The sequence below is a fragment of the Stegostoma tigrinum genome, chromosome 20 (assembly GCF_030684315.1).
Source record: "Stegostoma tigrinum isolate sSteTig4 chromosome 20, sSteTig4.hap1, whole genome shotgun sequence".
NCBI classification, from domain to species: domain Eukaryota; kingdom Metazoa; phylum Chordata; class Chondrichthyes; order Orectolobiformes; family Stegostomatidae; genus Stegostoma; species Stegostoma tigrinum.
The window spans coordinates 28,592,993-28,606,670 of NC_081373.1; the positions used below are offsets into that span (position 1 = coordinate 28,592,993).

General features: G+C 41.0%; 1 protein-coding gene across 2 annotated transcripts in view; it reads left to right on the top strand.

The window, feature by feature from the left end:
• LOC125461719 (short/branched chain specific acyl-CoA dehydrogenase, mitochondrial) overlaps nt 1-13,678 on the top strand; it is a 70,134-nt gene that overhangs the window by 53,151 nt on the left and 3,305 nt on the right. For both annotated transcript variants that reach the window (XM_048550791.2, XM_059653074.1), the window contains 3 exons: nt 2,247-2,339; nt 3,361-3,450; nt 13,106-13,243. In XM_048550791.2, coding sequence (XP_048406748.1) covers nt 2,247-2,339; nt 3,361-3,450; nt 13,106-13,243 — 321 coding nt within the window. The remainder of the gene's footprint in view (nt 1-2,246; nt 2,340-3,360; nt 3,451-13,105; nt 13,244-13,678) is intronic.

The following is a 13,678-nucleotide window of genomic DNA, read 5'->3' on the forward strand; positions in this document are numbered from 1 at the left end:
TTTCATCCAATTTGCATATTTACTGGCCCAATTCTTGTTGGAATAGTTCTGACCAATGCAAATTACAGGAAAACTATACACAATTGTTTGCTGACATCTTTCAGATCAGACTCCTAAAGATGGCTGCTCCCTGGGACGTCTGTTGTAGAAAATCAAGCAGGCCTTAACAGAGCGTAGAAGAAGCCAAATCCCTTTTCTTTTTAAATGGCATTAGCTGTAATATTCTTCTGCTCTGTGTTTTGAAATAATAATAGTAAAGTTTGAATATACCAGAATTTCTTTAGTGTTAGTGTGTTTAGATGAGTGACTAAGTGAATGTTGTTGCAAAGTTGAGTAGAGTACTTGCAAATTGGGAGGCCGGAAGTTAGAATTTGGTGTTTGTAAAATGCTTGGGGGGGGGGTGGGTAGCAGTGCGTGATCTCTTTAAATGATGCTGTGCTTTTCCATGCTCAGAGATTTGAAAAAAATGTGAGCAGTTTGAAAGTACACAAAGAGCACCTGAATTGAAACATTTGTATCAAAAGGCCATACAGTTAGCAGGTGAAGCAACAGTTTTGTTACCAGTACAAGTTTTTAATTTAGTCAATCAATTTGAGCCAGGCACTTAGATACCAAAAAACAATAAACTTTAAATCTGATGGTTTTGACAACATAGGATCAATCCTATTGTAAAAAATATTGATATGGGGAACAGTTGGGCAAAGACTGGAGAATGAACTGCCATCTGCCAGAGTTAACAGCTCTCAGCTCTCAAGAGAATTGTTGGCTCTCGCAAATACCTCCAAGTTTTCGAGAAAGCACCGTCTAAATCAGTGGTACCTACAGCACAACTAGTTAATATTCCTGACAAAAGAATCGATGGAGAAGGTGTTTCTGACAGAACATTCAATGGAAAAGGCAAAGAGCATTCTGGAAGAGACATAACCTTGCTGTAATTTCGAAAGACTAAATTTCATTTTATTTTATAAAAATGGGACTTCTGTTTATTCAAACAGCATACCATTAAAATCTGGTTTTATTTGGAAATAGTTAGAAGGGGTTTATTCAGTTTGTTTAATAGTTTAGTTAATTTGCTCACTGTTAACGTCAGATAAATAAATTATTACTTGTGGATTTTACAGTGAGTATCAGGGACTTTTTTTTAATTAACCGCTAGAAATTGCTGAAAGACAGGTTGTACCATCACTTTTCCCACTCCTTTCTAACAGATTATCGGGCAAGGCCCTCCTCTTCGGTGATTTCAGTTTTAGTTCTCAGAGGGTGGTTGATCTCTTCTTTATAACAATGTGTAGTTTTGATAGTGGATATGGAGAGTGAGGTAAGAGGATTGAGTGGCAAAGGAGTAAAGTGGTAGGGTATCAACAGGGTAGGGATAGGAGGACACTAGCTAGATAGAATGCTAGTGTAAGTAGAATGTCAAATGAGTTGGGTGGCTGGATGAATAGGATGATGAGGTTGGGATGGAGGTGTTGGGGAGGGATTGGAAGGTCCAAAAGGAGTCGTGTGCAGTTAATTGAAGGAACTATAATAATAAGTCTAACATTTTGTTGGTAACTATCCTGGTAGGTAAATTTTAAAAGACTCAGAAATCTCCATCTCCGTCTCCAACTCAGAGGCAGTTTAAAAACTTTCCAAACAATTCTGCATGTTCATTGCACTAGTACTTCAAAAGTGAATCTTCGGGGCTACACCCAATCCCGACTATCTGCAGACCAAAGACTTGGGCCGTTGTACAGTATTCAAGAGAACAGTTTGTAGGCTGAGGAACTTCAGTTACTTGGATAGATTGGAGAAGCTGGGCAGTTGCCCTTAGAAAAAAGATAGTTAAGAGACTGTGAAGGTGGGGAGAAATGTTTCTATTTGCAGAAGGATCAAGAACTAGAATACACTAATTTAAGGTGATTGGCAAAATTAATGGCAACATGAGGAAGATCCCTTTTTTTAATATAAGGAGTAGTTCGGATCTGGTATGCACTGCCCGAGAGCTGTGGTGCAGACAGATTGTCATGGTTTTCAAAAAGGAACTGGATCATTAACTGAAGAAAGAATATTTGCAGACTGACGAGGAAAAGGACGGGAAGTGGCATTAAGTGAATTACTCCTTATGAGCCTGCACAGCCACAGTGACTGAATCGCCTCCTTCAGTGCTAGAATTGTTCACTGATTATGTACAGTGATCAAGTATTTGTTGGCGTGTTAATTTTTTTTCCTTCTGAAGTGTATCACATTTTACTTCTGTTTTGCAGGTTCCAGAGAGTAATATTTTGGGACAGCTGGGACAAGGGTACAAATATGCCATTGGAATGCTAAATGAAGGCAGGATTGGGATTGCTGCGCAGGTTTGTGGAGCTATACATGCCTAGAATGATAGAAGTTTACATATCTGTAATCAGGACCTAATGCCAGTCAAGGAGAACATTCTTAGAGTGGGCCAATGGCTGCAACTTCAGACTATTGTGTGAGCTAAACTGCAGTTACTTATAAGAAATTCTATACCATGTGGTAAATATTTTTAAAATATGCTGGAACTAAATATATATGCTTTGTTAAAGTATTTAGTAGCTGAATCATAGTCATAGAATCCCTGCAGTGTGGAAGCAGACCGTTCAGGCCACTGAGCTCACGCTGATCCTCTGAAGGGCAGCCCAGCCAGACCCACCCCCTAAACTACCTTGTCCCTGTATTTTCCACGGCTAACCCACCTAACCTGTATATCCCTGGACACCATAGGCAATTTACCATGGTCAAGCCACCTAACCTGTGCATCTTTGGACTGTGGGAGGAAACTGGGGCACCCGGTTGTGGGAGGAAACTCACTCAGACACTGGGAAAACGTGCAAACTCCACACGAACAGTCACCCGAGTCCGGAAATGAACCCAGGTCTCTGGTGCTGTGAATGTGAGGCAGCAGTGCTAACCTTTTGAGCCACCGTATCACACTGAAAGAAGCCATTCAGCCCGTTGAGTCTGCATCCCCCAATAAAACGTCCCCCGCCCCCCGATCTGTCACCTGAAACCGCCCATGGTTTTTACCATGGCCAACACACCTAACCTTCGGATCTTTAGGGTTTCTACGGAGAGAAGGTGAAACGTACAACTTCCACAGTCACGGTTGCCAAACTCTAGAATTGAACCTGGGTCCCTGGTGCTGTGGGGCAAAAGTGCTAGCCACTGTGTCATCCCAGTCAATCCTAGTGTGCTATACATGTCTCTGCTGTGGTGTCAACTGGTCTAATTGGAAAATGGTCAGCATCCTTATTATAGAACCCAGAATATTACAGGGGAATGCTTTAAATGAAAAACACTAAATTTTGCTGTCTCTTTTAGGCAATAATATATTTCAAGTTTTATCTTCTACAGATGCTTGGGTTGGCACAGGGATGCTTTGATAGCACTATTCCTTACTTGAAGCAGCGAGTTCAATTTGGACAAAGGATCTATGATTTCCAGGTACATATGTCAAACCTTATTTCCTATTATTCTGGGACTTCTTTTCTCTAATATTTTTATTTTGAACTTATGCTATTTTCAGCTTTTTTAAATCCCCTTTTCAATGTAATTCCTAACCCTTCTGCTTTGAGGCTAACTGAGATGCATCTAAGAATACTAAGGGAAGTGACAGTACTAATTGCAGGGACACTCGCTATAATTTTTCAGCCTTCTTTAGATTCAGGTGTGGTCACCGAGCACTAGAGAATTGTAAAGACTATGTTCTTGAGTATAAGAATAAGAACAGCAATTATGCACCAGTCAGTTTAACTTTGGTAGTGGGGTATTCTGTGTAGAATTAATAGTAACATGGACAAATGTGGATTAATTAAGGAGAGCTAGCATGGATTTTGTGAGGGAAAAGTTGTGTTCAGCTGACTTGCTGGTGTGTTTGGAAAGCTAACAGACAGGTTTGATTAGGGTGTTGCTGTTGATATTGGCTGCAAGAATTTCCAAAAATGCCTGGTACAAGCAAAGTTAGAGCTCATGGAATAAAAGAATAGTAACAATGTGGATACAAAATTGGCTGAGTGATTTAAAAAAAAGAGAGACTAATGGTCAATGGAGACTTCCTGAGCTAGAGAAAGATTTGTAATGAAATTTCCAGGTGTTCATATTGGGACCCTGATAAATGTTAACTTTCTATATTTTGGTGCACAGGGGCCGATCTCAAAGATTGTGGGCAACATAAAACTTCGTAACACTGTAAACTGTGAGAAAGCCAATGCAGAATTTCGAAATGGCGTTGACACTTTGGAGGAGTGGACATAATAAGTGGTAGATGAAGTTCAATGCAGAGAAGTGTGAAGTGATGCATTTTGGTAGAAAGAACAGAGAGGGACAGTATAAAATGAACAGTACTACACTTAAAGGTATGCAGGAGCAGAGGGACCAGGGTGTAAATGTACATATCGTTTAAATGAGGCAAGACCGACAGGATATTTAACACCCCACGTTCTCAAGCTTTTAGTAGAAACATAGTGGGTAAAAAGGAGGAAATGTAGTAGTCTTGGTCAAAGATAACATCATTGCCCATGAATGAGATACAGTTCCTGAATTTGAATTTATGTGGTTGGAGGTGAGAAACAGAGAGTGAGTGGTGACTTTGTTGGGTATTTATTATAGACCTCCAAATGGTGGGGAGGAAGTAGGAGAGAGCATTTGTAGATAGATTATAGAAATCTGCTGGACAAGTAGGGTTGTGATAATTGGTAATTTCAATCACCCTAGAGTAGACTGGGAAAGAAATAAAGTGTGGGTCATGGAACAGGAAAAGTTCCTACAATGTGTGCAGGACAACTTTTTGGAACAGTATATTTCCAGTCCTACCATACAACTATGCTGGATCTGACACTAGGAAATGAGGCAGGCAAAGTGGAGAACATCAGAGTGGGACAGCATTTGGGAAGTACAGTCATAGCGTAATAAGGTTCACAGTTAGGTTGGAATAGGATAAAAGTCAATCAATGATTAAGATCCTAGACTAAAAGTGGACTGATCTTTGGGGCCTAAAGTTGAACTGGAGCACATTGACTGGAAACGCATTTTGATGGATATAGAAGTAGATGAAAATGGGAGAATTTCAACAGAGAGATGAATAGGGTGCAAGCTAGGTATGTGTAAATATGGGATATCCAAAGCTGGAGTACACTGGATGACTAATGGTAGTGATGAGAAAATAAGAAAAAAAAAAGATGCATCCTGGAATAATAATAGAGCTCAGGAAAAATATCTCAAATGCAGGAGAGAGGAATAAGGAAGGTTCAGATGAAACATGAGGCAAAGATGTCAGGCTGCGCTAAAACAAAAAGCAAAATGTTCTTCAAACATATTGATACTAAAATATTAGTGAAAGATAATCTGCTCACTGAAGCAAAGAACATGGAAGAGAGACTAAATGAATATATTGCTTCTGTCTTTGCCAAAATTAAAGATGGTGACAATGGCCTAGTTGAAAATGTGGGTGTTGGACAACTGAGCAGTATAGTGATAGGTAAAGAAGGGGTTATAAAAAAGCCAGTAGCACCTCATATAGAGAGGTCATGATGCCCAATGGGATATATCTTGGATTGCTGAGAAGTAAGGAAGCAAATCACAGAGCTGCTGACAGGAATTTTCCAGCCTTCTCTGAACATGGGATTAGTCCCGGGCAACTGCAGGATTGCAAATGTGACACTATTATTTAAGAAAGGCGCAAAGGATAACCCAGGAAACTCTAGAATTGTCTGCTTGACATCAATAGTGGGGAAACTGAGAGAGGCCATAAATTGGGATAAGTTAAACAAATACTTAGAAAAATAAGTTGATACTAGACTGTCAACCTGCTTTGTGAAGGGAAAATCATGTCTGACAAATTTGAAACAATGCCATGTGGCATAATGGTTAGCAAATTAGAAATGTTTGGGACTGATGGTTCCTTGGACGCATGGATTAGTAATTGGTTAAAAGATAGGAAACAAAGGGTAGGTGTAGATGGGTATTTCTCAGACTGGGAATAAGTTGAAAGTGGTGTTCCTGAGGGATTGGTGTTGGAGGTGTTTGTTCTGATTTATATAAGTGATTTGAAGATGGATATCAGGGGCAAAATCTCTAAATTTGCAGATGATACTAAGCTAGGGAGAACAGTGTATTGACAGTGATGTTGAGCGACTTCAGAGGGTCATTGATAAGTTGGCCAAATGGGTAGACACCTAACAGGTGAATCTGAATGCAAAGAAATGTGAGGCGATATAACATCTCTGAAGATGGCCAGGCAAATTGAAACACTTGTTCAGAAGGGTTATAGGATCCTTAAATTTATAAACAGAGACAGAGTATACAAGCAAGGAAGTGATGCTTCACCTCTACAAATCATTGGTCAGACTACATTTGGAATATTGTGTTCAGTTCTGGGTACCTTATTTAAGGAAGGATGTTGAAGCACGAGAGAGGGTTCAAAGGAGATTTACTGGAATGATACTAGGAATTATGGATTTTAACTACAAGAAAAGATCAGAGAAATTGGGCTTTTTCTCCTTGGAGCGAAGAAGATTAAGAGGTGATGTTATTGAGGTGTTCAAAGATCAATTTTGTCAATTAAAGAATAATATTCTGTTACCATTAGTTGATTTCTCAGTAACTGGGGTTCACAATTTCAAGATTGTTAGCAAGAGTGCTAGGAGTGAGATGAGAACAAACTTCCTTACTCAGAGTTGTCAGGATATGGAAAACACGACCTGGGAGAGTGGTGGAGGTAGATTCCATCAGAGATTTCAAAGGACAGTTGGATATATATAGGAAAGTGCTGAATTTAGAAAGCTGCAGAGCTGGAGCTGGAGATTGGGAATACCCGTGGTAGCTCTTTCAGGAGCCGATGCAGATAAGATGTGTTGAATGACCTCCTTTTATACAGTAAAATTCTGTGACCGGTTGAGAGAGCAGTTAATAGAACATAGTGTATCTAATGATTTATTAATAAGGGCACAGAGTATAACAACAAGGAGATTATCTTGAATTTATGTTGTTTAAGACATCAATTTGATCTCAGCTGCAATTTTGTATATAGCACTGGATACCACACTTTAGGAAGGATATGAAGGCATTGTAGAGAGTACAACAGAGGTTTGCAAGAATGGATCCACAATTTAGAAACTTCAGTTTGAAGATAGATTGCAGAAGTAGGAGCTGTTTTCCTTTGAGAGAAGATAACTAAGGGGAGAGTTCATGGATGGCTTCAAAATCATGAGGAGTCTGGCCAGAGTAGGTAGAAAGAAATTGCTCCCACTCTTAGAAGGTTCGAGAATGAGAGGGCACAAGTTTAAAATAACTGACAAAATAAGCAAATTGCATGTGAGAAAGTGAGTATTTAGGATTTGGAATACTGTGTCTTAGAGTCTGTCAAAGGCATGTTAAATTAAAGCAGTAGATGATTATTTGAATAGAAACAAAATGGAGGATTCTGGGGAAAAGGCAAAAGTATCATTAAGTCACGTTGCTCATTCTGCAAACCAATGACAGAATGCGATTAATGGCTTCCTCCTGCACAGTAACAATTCTCTGATCAAGAAGGATATTATGAGTCAGAAAATAGTGCAGTGCCACAGCAGAGTAAAACCTTGATCTGCACAAATGACCACTCTTCAGCTATTGTGAAATATCACTTCCTCTGTTTGTCATCTTTGCAGACTTTCTGAAAGATATATTTACAATTTAATATTAATGATGAACAGTTATGTGTTGTGAATTGTATTGTAGTCATTGTGTTCAGTTCAAAAGGCACTGAGTAAAATTTAGGGCAAGAACGATCATCTGGCTTGAATGTGTAGGCAGGTCAGTGAGTCTCATTTTATTTCTGAACTTGATCCCATCAGGAGGTCATGTAGCTTTGGAGGTAATGGAAAGTGTACATATTATAAAACACAAGGTATCAATTATGTGAGACGGAATGATTGGACTGAAAGATGTTTTCATATCATTTTTTGTATGGTGAACCCATGATCTCAGTTGTAGGGAGATCATCTCTTTTTCTACAAGGGCAGAAATTGGAAGTAGTATGTCCTGATAAGAAAAAACATTGACCATTGTTTTAGGATAGGATGCTTTGTTTTTTATGGCTCATTGTATGATAAGTCAATGAAAAGAAGTTTTTGAAATAAAACAATTTGCAGATGAACAATTTCAGTCTTAGTAGAGGAAATTCAAATTGTGTGGACACAGATCCTATTGTAAGAGTCATTTAATTTACAACCTTTTTCACTGATAGAGAAAGGACTGTATCAAAGTAAAGAAACAAATTCCTAATTCACTGATTCACTCAGTGGCCTTTTGTATGGTATTCTGCAAACCAATGACAGAATGCGATTAATGGCTTCCTCCTGCACAGTAACAATTCTCTGATCAAGAAGGATATTATGAGTCAGAAAATAGTGCAGTGCCACAGCAGAGTAAAACCTTGATCTGCACAAATGACCACTCTTCAGCTATTGTGAAATATCACTTCCTCTGTTTGTCATCTTTGCAGACTTTCTGAAAGATATATTTACAATTTAATATTAATGATAATCCTGTTGTATAATATTTAAATGTTGGTTAATAACTATTAGATTTATTGTGCCATAAATCGGCATTATTATGTTACAAACAGTGTTGTGAAGTTGGGTAGAGTAGTTGCAGATTGGGCGCAGGTTGTTAGATTATTTGATGTTTGTAAAATAAGAGGGAAGAGTGTGTGGCCTCTTTTAAAAACTGATGTGTGTTTTTTTTCTAGGTTTGGAGACTTTTTAGAAAAATTCTGCAGGCAGGAGTAGCAACGCAGAGATATCTTGACTCAAAACATTTGTATTGAAGGGGTATGCTGTTAGCAGGCAAAGAAGCATTTTTACCAAGACAACAGGTTTTGAATTTAGCTGAATTGTTTAAACCCCGCCTTAGATGGTTAAAATCATTTGGCTTTGGATCTAATGGTTTTGACAACCTAGGACCAATTCTATTGTAAGAAATTAATAGATTATCAAGGCTATAAAAGAAGAGGGCATTTGAAATTTGGTGTAAGCGTAAACGATTGTCTGTTAAGAGAATAGCTCTCAACAGCTATCAGCTCTAAAAGAGAAAACCACTGGCTCTCTCAGAAATTTCTAAGATCTCAGAGGAAGCACCATCTAAATAAAGGTACTGCATCACTCTTAGCTAATATTTCTGACACAAGAATTTGGCAGAGGAAGACATTCCTGACTAGAGGACAGCGGAAAATGCAAAGAACATTCCGGAAGATTTGTCCTGGCTGTAATTTCAAGTTTTTTTAAAAATAATTTGGCTTATATAAGTGGGACTTTTATTTATTAAAACAAAATTCTAATAGTATGCTGTTCTATTCAGGAGAAGTTAGTAGTTAACGGGGAATGATTTGGTTTGTTAGTATTTCAGTTAATTTGTTAACTGTTACATAAAATAAATTGTTACTTGTAGCTTACAAACCGAGCATCAGGGATTTCTTTAATCTAAACACTCTTTTATAACTGGGGATGAGAGGCAGGTTATACCATTTTTTACATTTCTTTTAACAGAGTACGAGTCGAGCTTCTCTGGGTATTTCAGTTTTAGTTGTCAGAGTGGCGATCAATCACTCCTTTGTAAAACAGCAGTGTTAATTACAACTTAGATGACCAGAATAATATTCTTTAGTCAGTTAACAGGATGAAATCCAAAAGTAGCAAGATTTACATCGTTCAATCACTAACACAAATTTATTGCTTAATTCTTCAGTAGCTTGACTTTTTTTTGTAGTTTAAAAATAGCAATTTGACTAACATTACCAAACAGAATACTGAACAGTATCTCTGACAACCTGACAGCCACATTTAAAATTTTAATAAAATTTCACGGGATGTAGGTGTCGTTGGACATGTCTTCATTTATTGCCCATCCCTAATTGCCCTGGAGAGGTTGATGGTGAACCATCTTCTTGATCTGCTACAGTCCTTGGGTAGTCAGGGACAACCACTGTACTATACGTGGAAATCATGTAGTTACTGTCAGAGTGACATTTCTATGCTTGAAGCCGCACTGTACCAAGACTGCAACAAGACTCAGCATTCAAATAGATGGAAAAGCTTGGAGTTTGGTATTTGCAGGATGAATATCTGCTTAAAATGACAGAAAGAAGTGGCTTGTCCATTTTAAGTCTAAGGAAATTTTAAACTACGTGTTAGGACACAATTACTATCAAAAAAAAAGTCTCTGACCTGACAATTAACTTTTACATATGCAGATTTGCATTCTTTAAATTGCAAATGAAGAGAGGAAGAAAGATGAGAATATTTTTGCTTTTTCCTTGATATGTCATTGAATTAGCTATTCAAAGTCATACTTCCTGGTTTAATTGCACATGTCAGTCAAGATTCTTTAGTCTGATAGCTGAAGGAGTTTACACAGTTGCTTGCCCAATTTGCAAAGATTGCAAATTTTATCTCGAGGCTGGTGTACTATTTGGATTTCTAATTCGATCATGTTCCTTTCCAAAAGCCTGTCAAAAGTGTTGTGTGTGTAAGTGTAATGTATGGCTAGTGCTCTTTGTTTGCCATTGTCTACGAAATCTGAACCTTTCATCTATTTCAGAGATATATTTTGCAACAGATACATAGTGCATTTAGTGAGTGTAAATTAGAATACTGTAAATTTTGTGATTTTTTTTTCAATAATTTTGTAAAAATACTAACCTCAAAACAAGTTGAGTAATGCATGGCTATAGCGTTCCAAATAGCAAAAGAGATCTTCTGCTTAGAATCCAAGATCATAAAATGTGAGGCTGGATGAACACAGCAGGCCAAGCAGCATCTCAGGAGCACAAAAGCTGACGTTTCGGGCCTCGACCCTTCATCAGAGAGGGGGGATGGGGTGAGGGTTCTGGAATAAATAGGGAGAGGGGGGAGGCGGACCAAAGATGGAGAGAAAAGAAGATAGGTGGAGAGAGTATAGGTGGGGAGGTAGGGAGGGGATAGGTCAGTCCAGGGAAGACGAACAGGTCAAGGAGGTAGGATGAGGTTAGTAGGTAGGAGATGGGGGTGCGGCTTGGGGTGGGAGGAAGGGATGGGTGAGAGGAAGAACAGGTTAGGGAGGCAGAGACAGGTTGGACTGGTTTTGGGATGCAGTGGGTGGGGGGGGGAAGAGCTGGGCTGGTTGTGTGATGCAGTGGGGGGAGGGGACGAACTGGGCTGGTTTAGGGATGCGGTGGGGGAAGGGGAGATTTTGAAGCTGGTGAAGTCCACGTTGATACCGTTAGGCTGCAGGGTTCCCAAGCGGAATATGAGTTGCTGTTCCTGCAACCTTTGGGTGGCATCATTGTGGCACTGCAGGAGGCCCATGACGGACATGTCATCTAAAGAATGGGAGGGGGAGTGGAAATGGTTTTCGACTGGGAGGTGCAGTTGTTTGTTGCGAACCGAGCGGAGATGTTCTGCAAAGCGGTCCCCAAGCCTCCGCTTGGTTTCCCCAATGTAGAGGAAGCCACACCGGGTACAGTGGATGCAGTATACCACATTGGCAGAAGTGCAGGTGAACCTCTGCTTAATGTGGAATGTCATCTTGGGGCCTGGGATAGGGGTGAGGGAGGAGGTGGGGGCAAGTGTAGCATTTCCTGTGGTTGCAGGGGAAGGTGCCGGGTGTGGTGGGGTTGGAGGGCAGTGTGGAGCGAACAAGGGAGTCATGGAGAGAGTGGTCTCTCCGGAAAGCAGACAGGGGTGGGGATGGAAAAATGTCTTGGGTGGTGGGGTCGGATTGTAGATGGCGGAAGTGTCGGAGGATGATGCGTTGTATCCGGAGGTTGATGGGGTGGTGTGTGAGAACGAGGGGGATCCTCTTTTGGGCGGTTGTGGCGGGGGCGGGGTGTGAGGGATGTGTTGCGGGAAATACGGGAGACGCGGTCAAGGGCGTTCTTGACCACTGCGGGGGGGAAAGTTGCGGTCCTTGAAGAACTTGGACATCTGGGATGTGCGGGAGTGGAATGTCTTATCGTGGGAGCAGATGCGGCGGAGGCGGAGGAATTGGGAATAGGGGATGGAATTTTTGCAGGAGGGTGGGTGGGAGGAGGTGTATTCTAGGTAGCTGTGGGAGTCGGTGGGCTTGAAATGGACATCAGTTACAAGCTGGTTGCCTGAGATGGAGACTGAGAGATCCAAGAAGGTGAGAGATGTGCTGGAGATGGCCCAGGTGAACTGAAGATTGGGGTGGAAGGTGTTGGTGAAGTGGATGAACTGTTCGAGCTCCTCTGGGGAGCAAGAGGCGGCGCCGATACAATCATCAATGTACCGGAGGAAGAGGTGGGGTTTGGGGCCTGTGTCGGTGCGGAAGAGGGACTGTTCCACGTAACCTGCAAAGAGGCAGGCATAGCTGGGGCCAATGCGGGTGCCCATGGCCACCCCCTTCGTCTGTAGGAAGTGGGAGGAATCAAAAGAGAAGTTGTTGAGGGTGAGGATGAGTTCGGCTAGGCGGATGAGGGTGTCGGTGGAGGGGGACTGGTCGGGCCTGCGGGACAGGAAGAAGCGGAGGGCCTTGAGGTCATCTGCATGCGGAATGCAGGTGTATAGGGACTGGACGTCCATGGTGAAGATGAGGTGTTGGGGGCCAGGGAATTGGAAGTCCTGGAGGAGGTGGAGGGTGTGGGTGGTGTCACGGACATAGGTAGGGAGTTCCTGAACCAAAGGGGAGAAAATGGAGTCCAGATAGGTGGAGATGAGTTCGGTGGGGCAGGAGCAGGCTGAGACGATGGGTCGACCAGGGCAGGCAGGTTTGTGAATTTTGGGAAGGAGATAGAAACGGGCCGTGCGGGGTTGGGGAACAATGAGGTTGGAGGCTGTGGGTGGGAGGTCCCCTGAGGTGATGAGGTCGTGAATGGTGTTGGAGATGATGGTTTGCTGCTTAGAATGTTATGTTAAGAATCGAGGAAGTGGTAAAGATGGGTACATTTACAACATTTAAAAGGCAGCTGGATGGGCACATGAATGGGAAAGAGTTAGAGCAATATTGACCAAATGTTGAAAAATCGGATTAGGTCAGATTGGGATGTCTGGTCAGGGTGGACGAGTTGGCTCAAAGGGTCTGGTTCCCTGCTGTATGATTCTGTAACTCTAAATTTGTTTTACAGGGTATGCAACACCAGATTTCTCAGATTGCAACCCAGTTGGAAGCTGCACGACTCCTTACTTACAACGCTGCTCGACTGAAAGAAGCAGGGAAACCCTTTATTAAAGAAGCCTGTATGGCAAAATACTATACTTCTGAGGTTAGGAACCAAATACGGATCAGGTTGAATTGAGGAATAGTGTTTGTTAGACAAGATTGATATATTTATTTCAATACATTTAATATAACCGTTTCCTTCTAAAAATATTAACTGTGGGAAACAAAGAATATGTTGGAACTCCAAAGCTTCTTCACAATTTACTAATCCTACTTTATAACATGGAACTTGAGTAATGTTGAAAAGAGTCTGCATAATTTCTCTTCAGGTGAAGGTGACACAGACATAAAATCACAATGGACATCAAAGCATAACAATTCTGCAGTCATTACTTTAAAAGCCAGCATCCATAGTGATCCTCACATTAGGTGCTTGCTAAGCTTACTGAGAGAAAATAAAGTATGGAAAAAGCTTAACTTTGCTAGGTGCATGCATGCAGAGTTACATATACCCATAGGTGTGATCTGATTTTTTTTC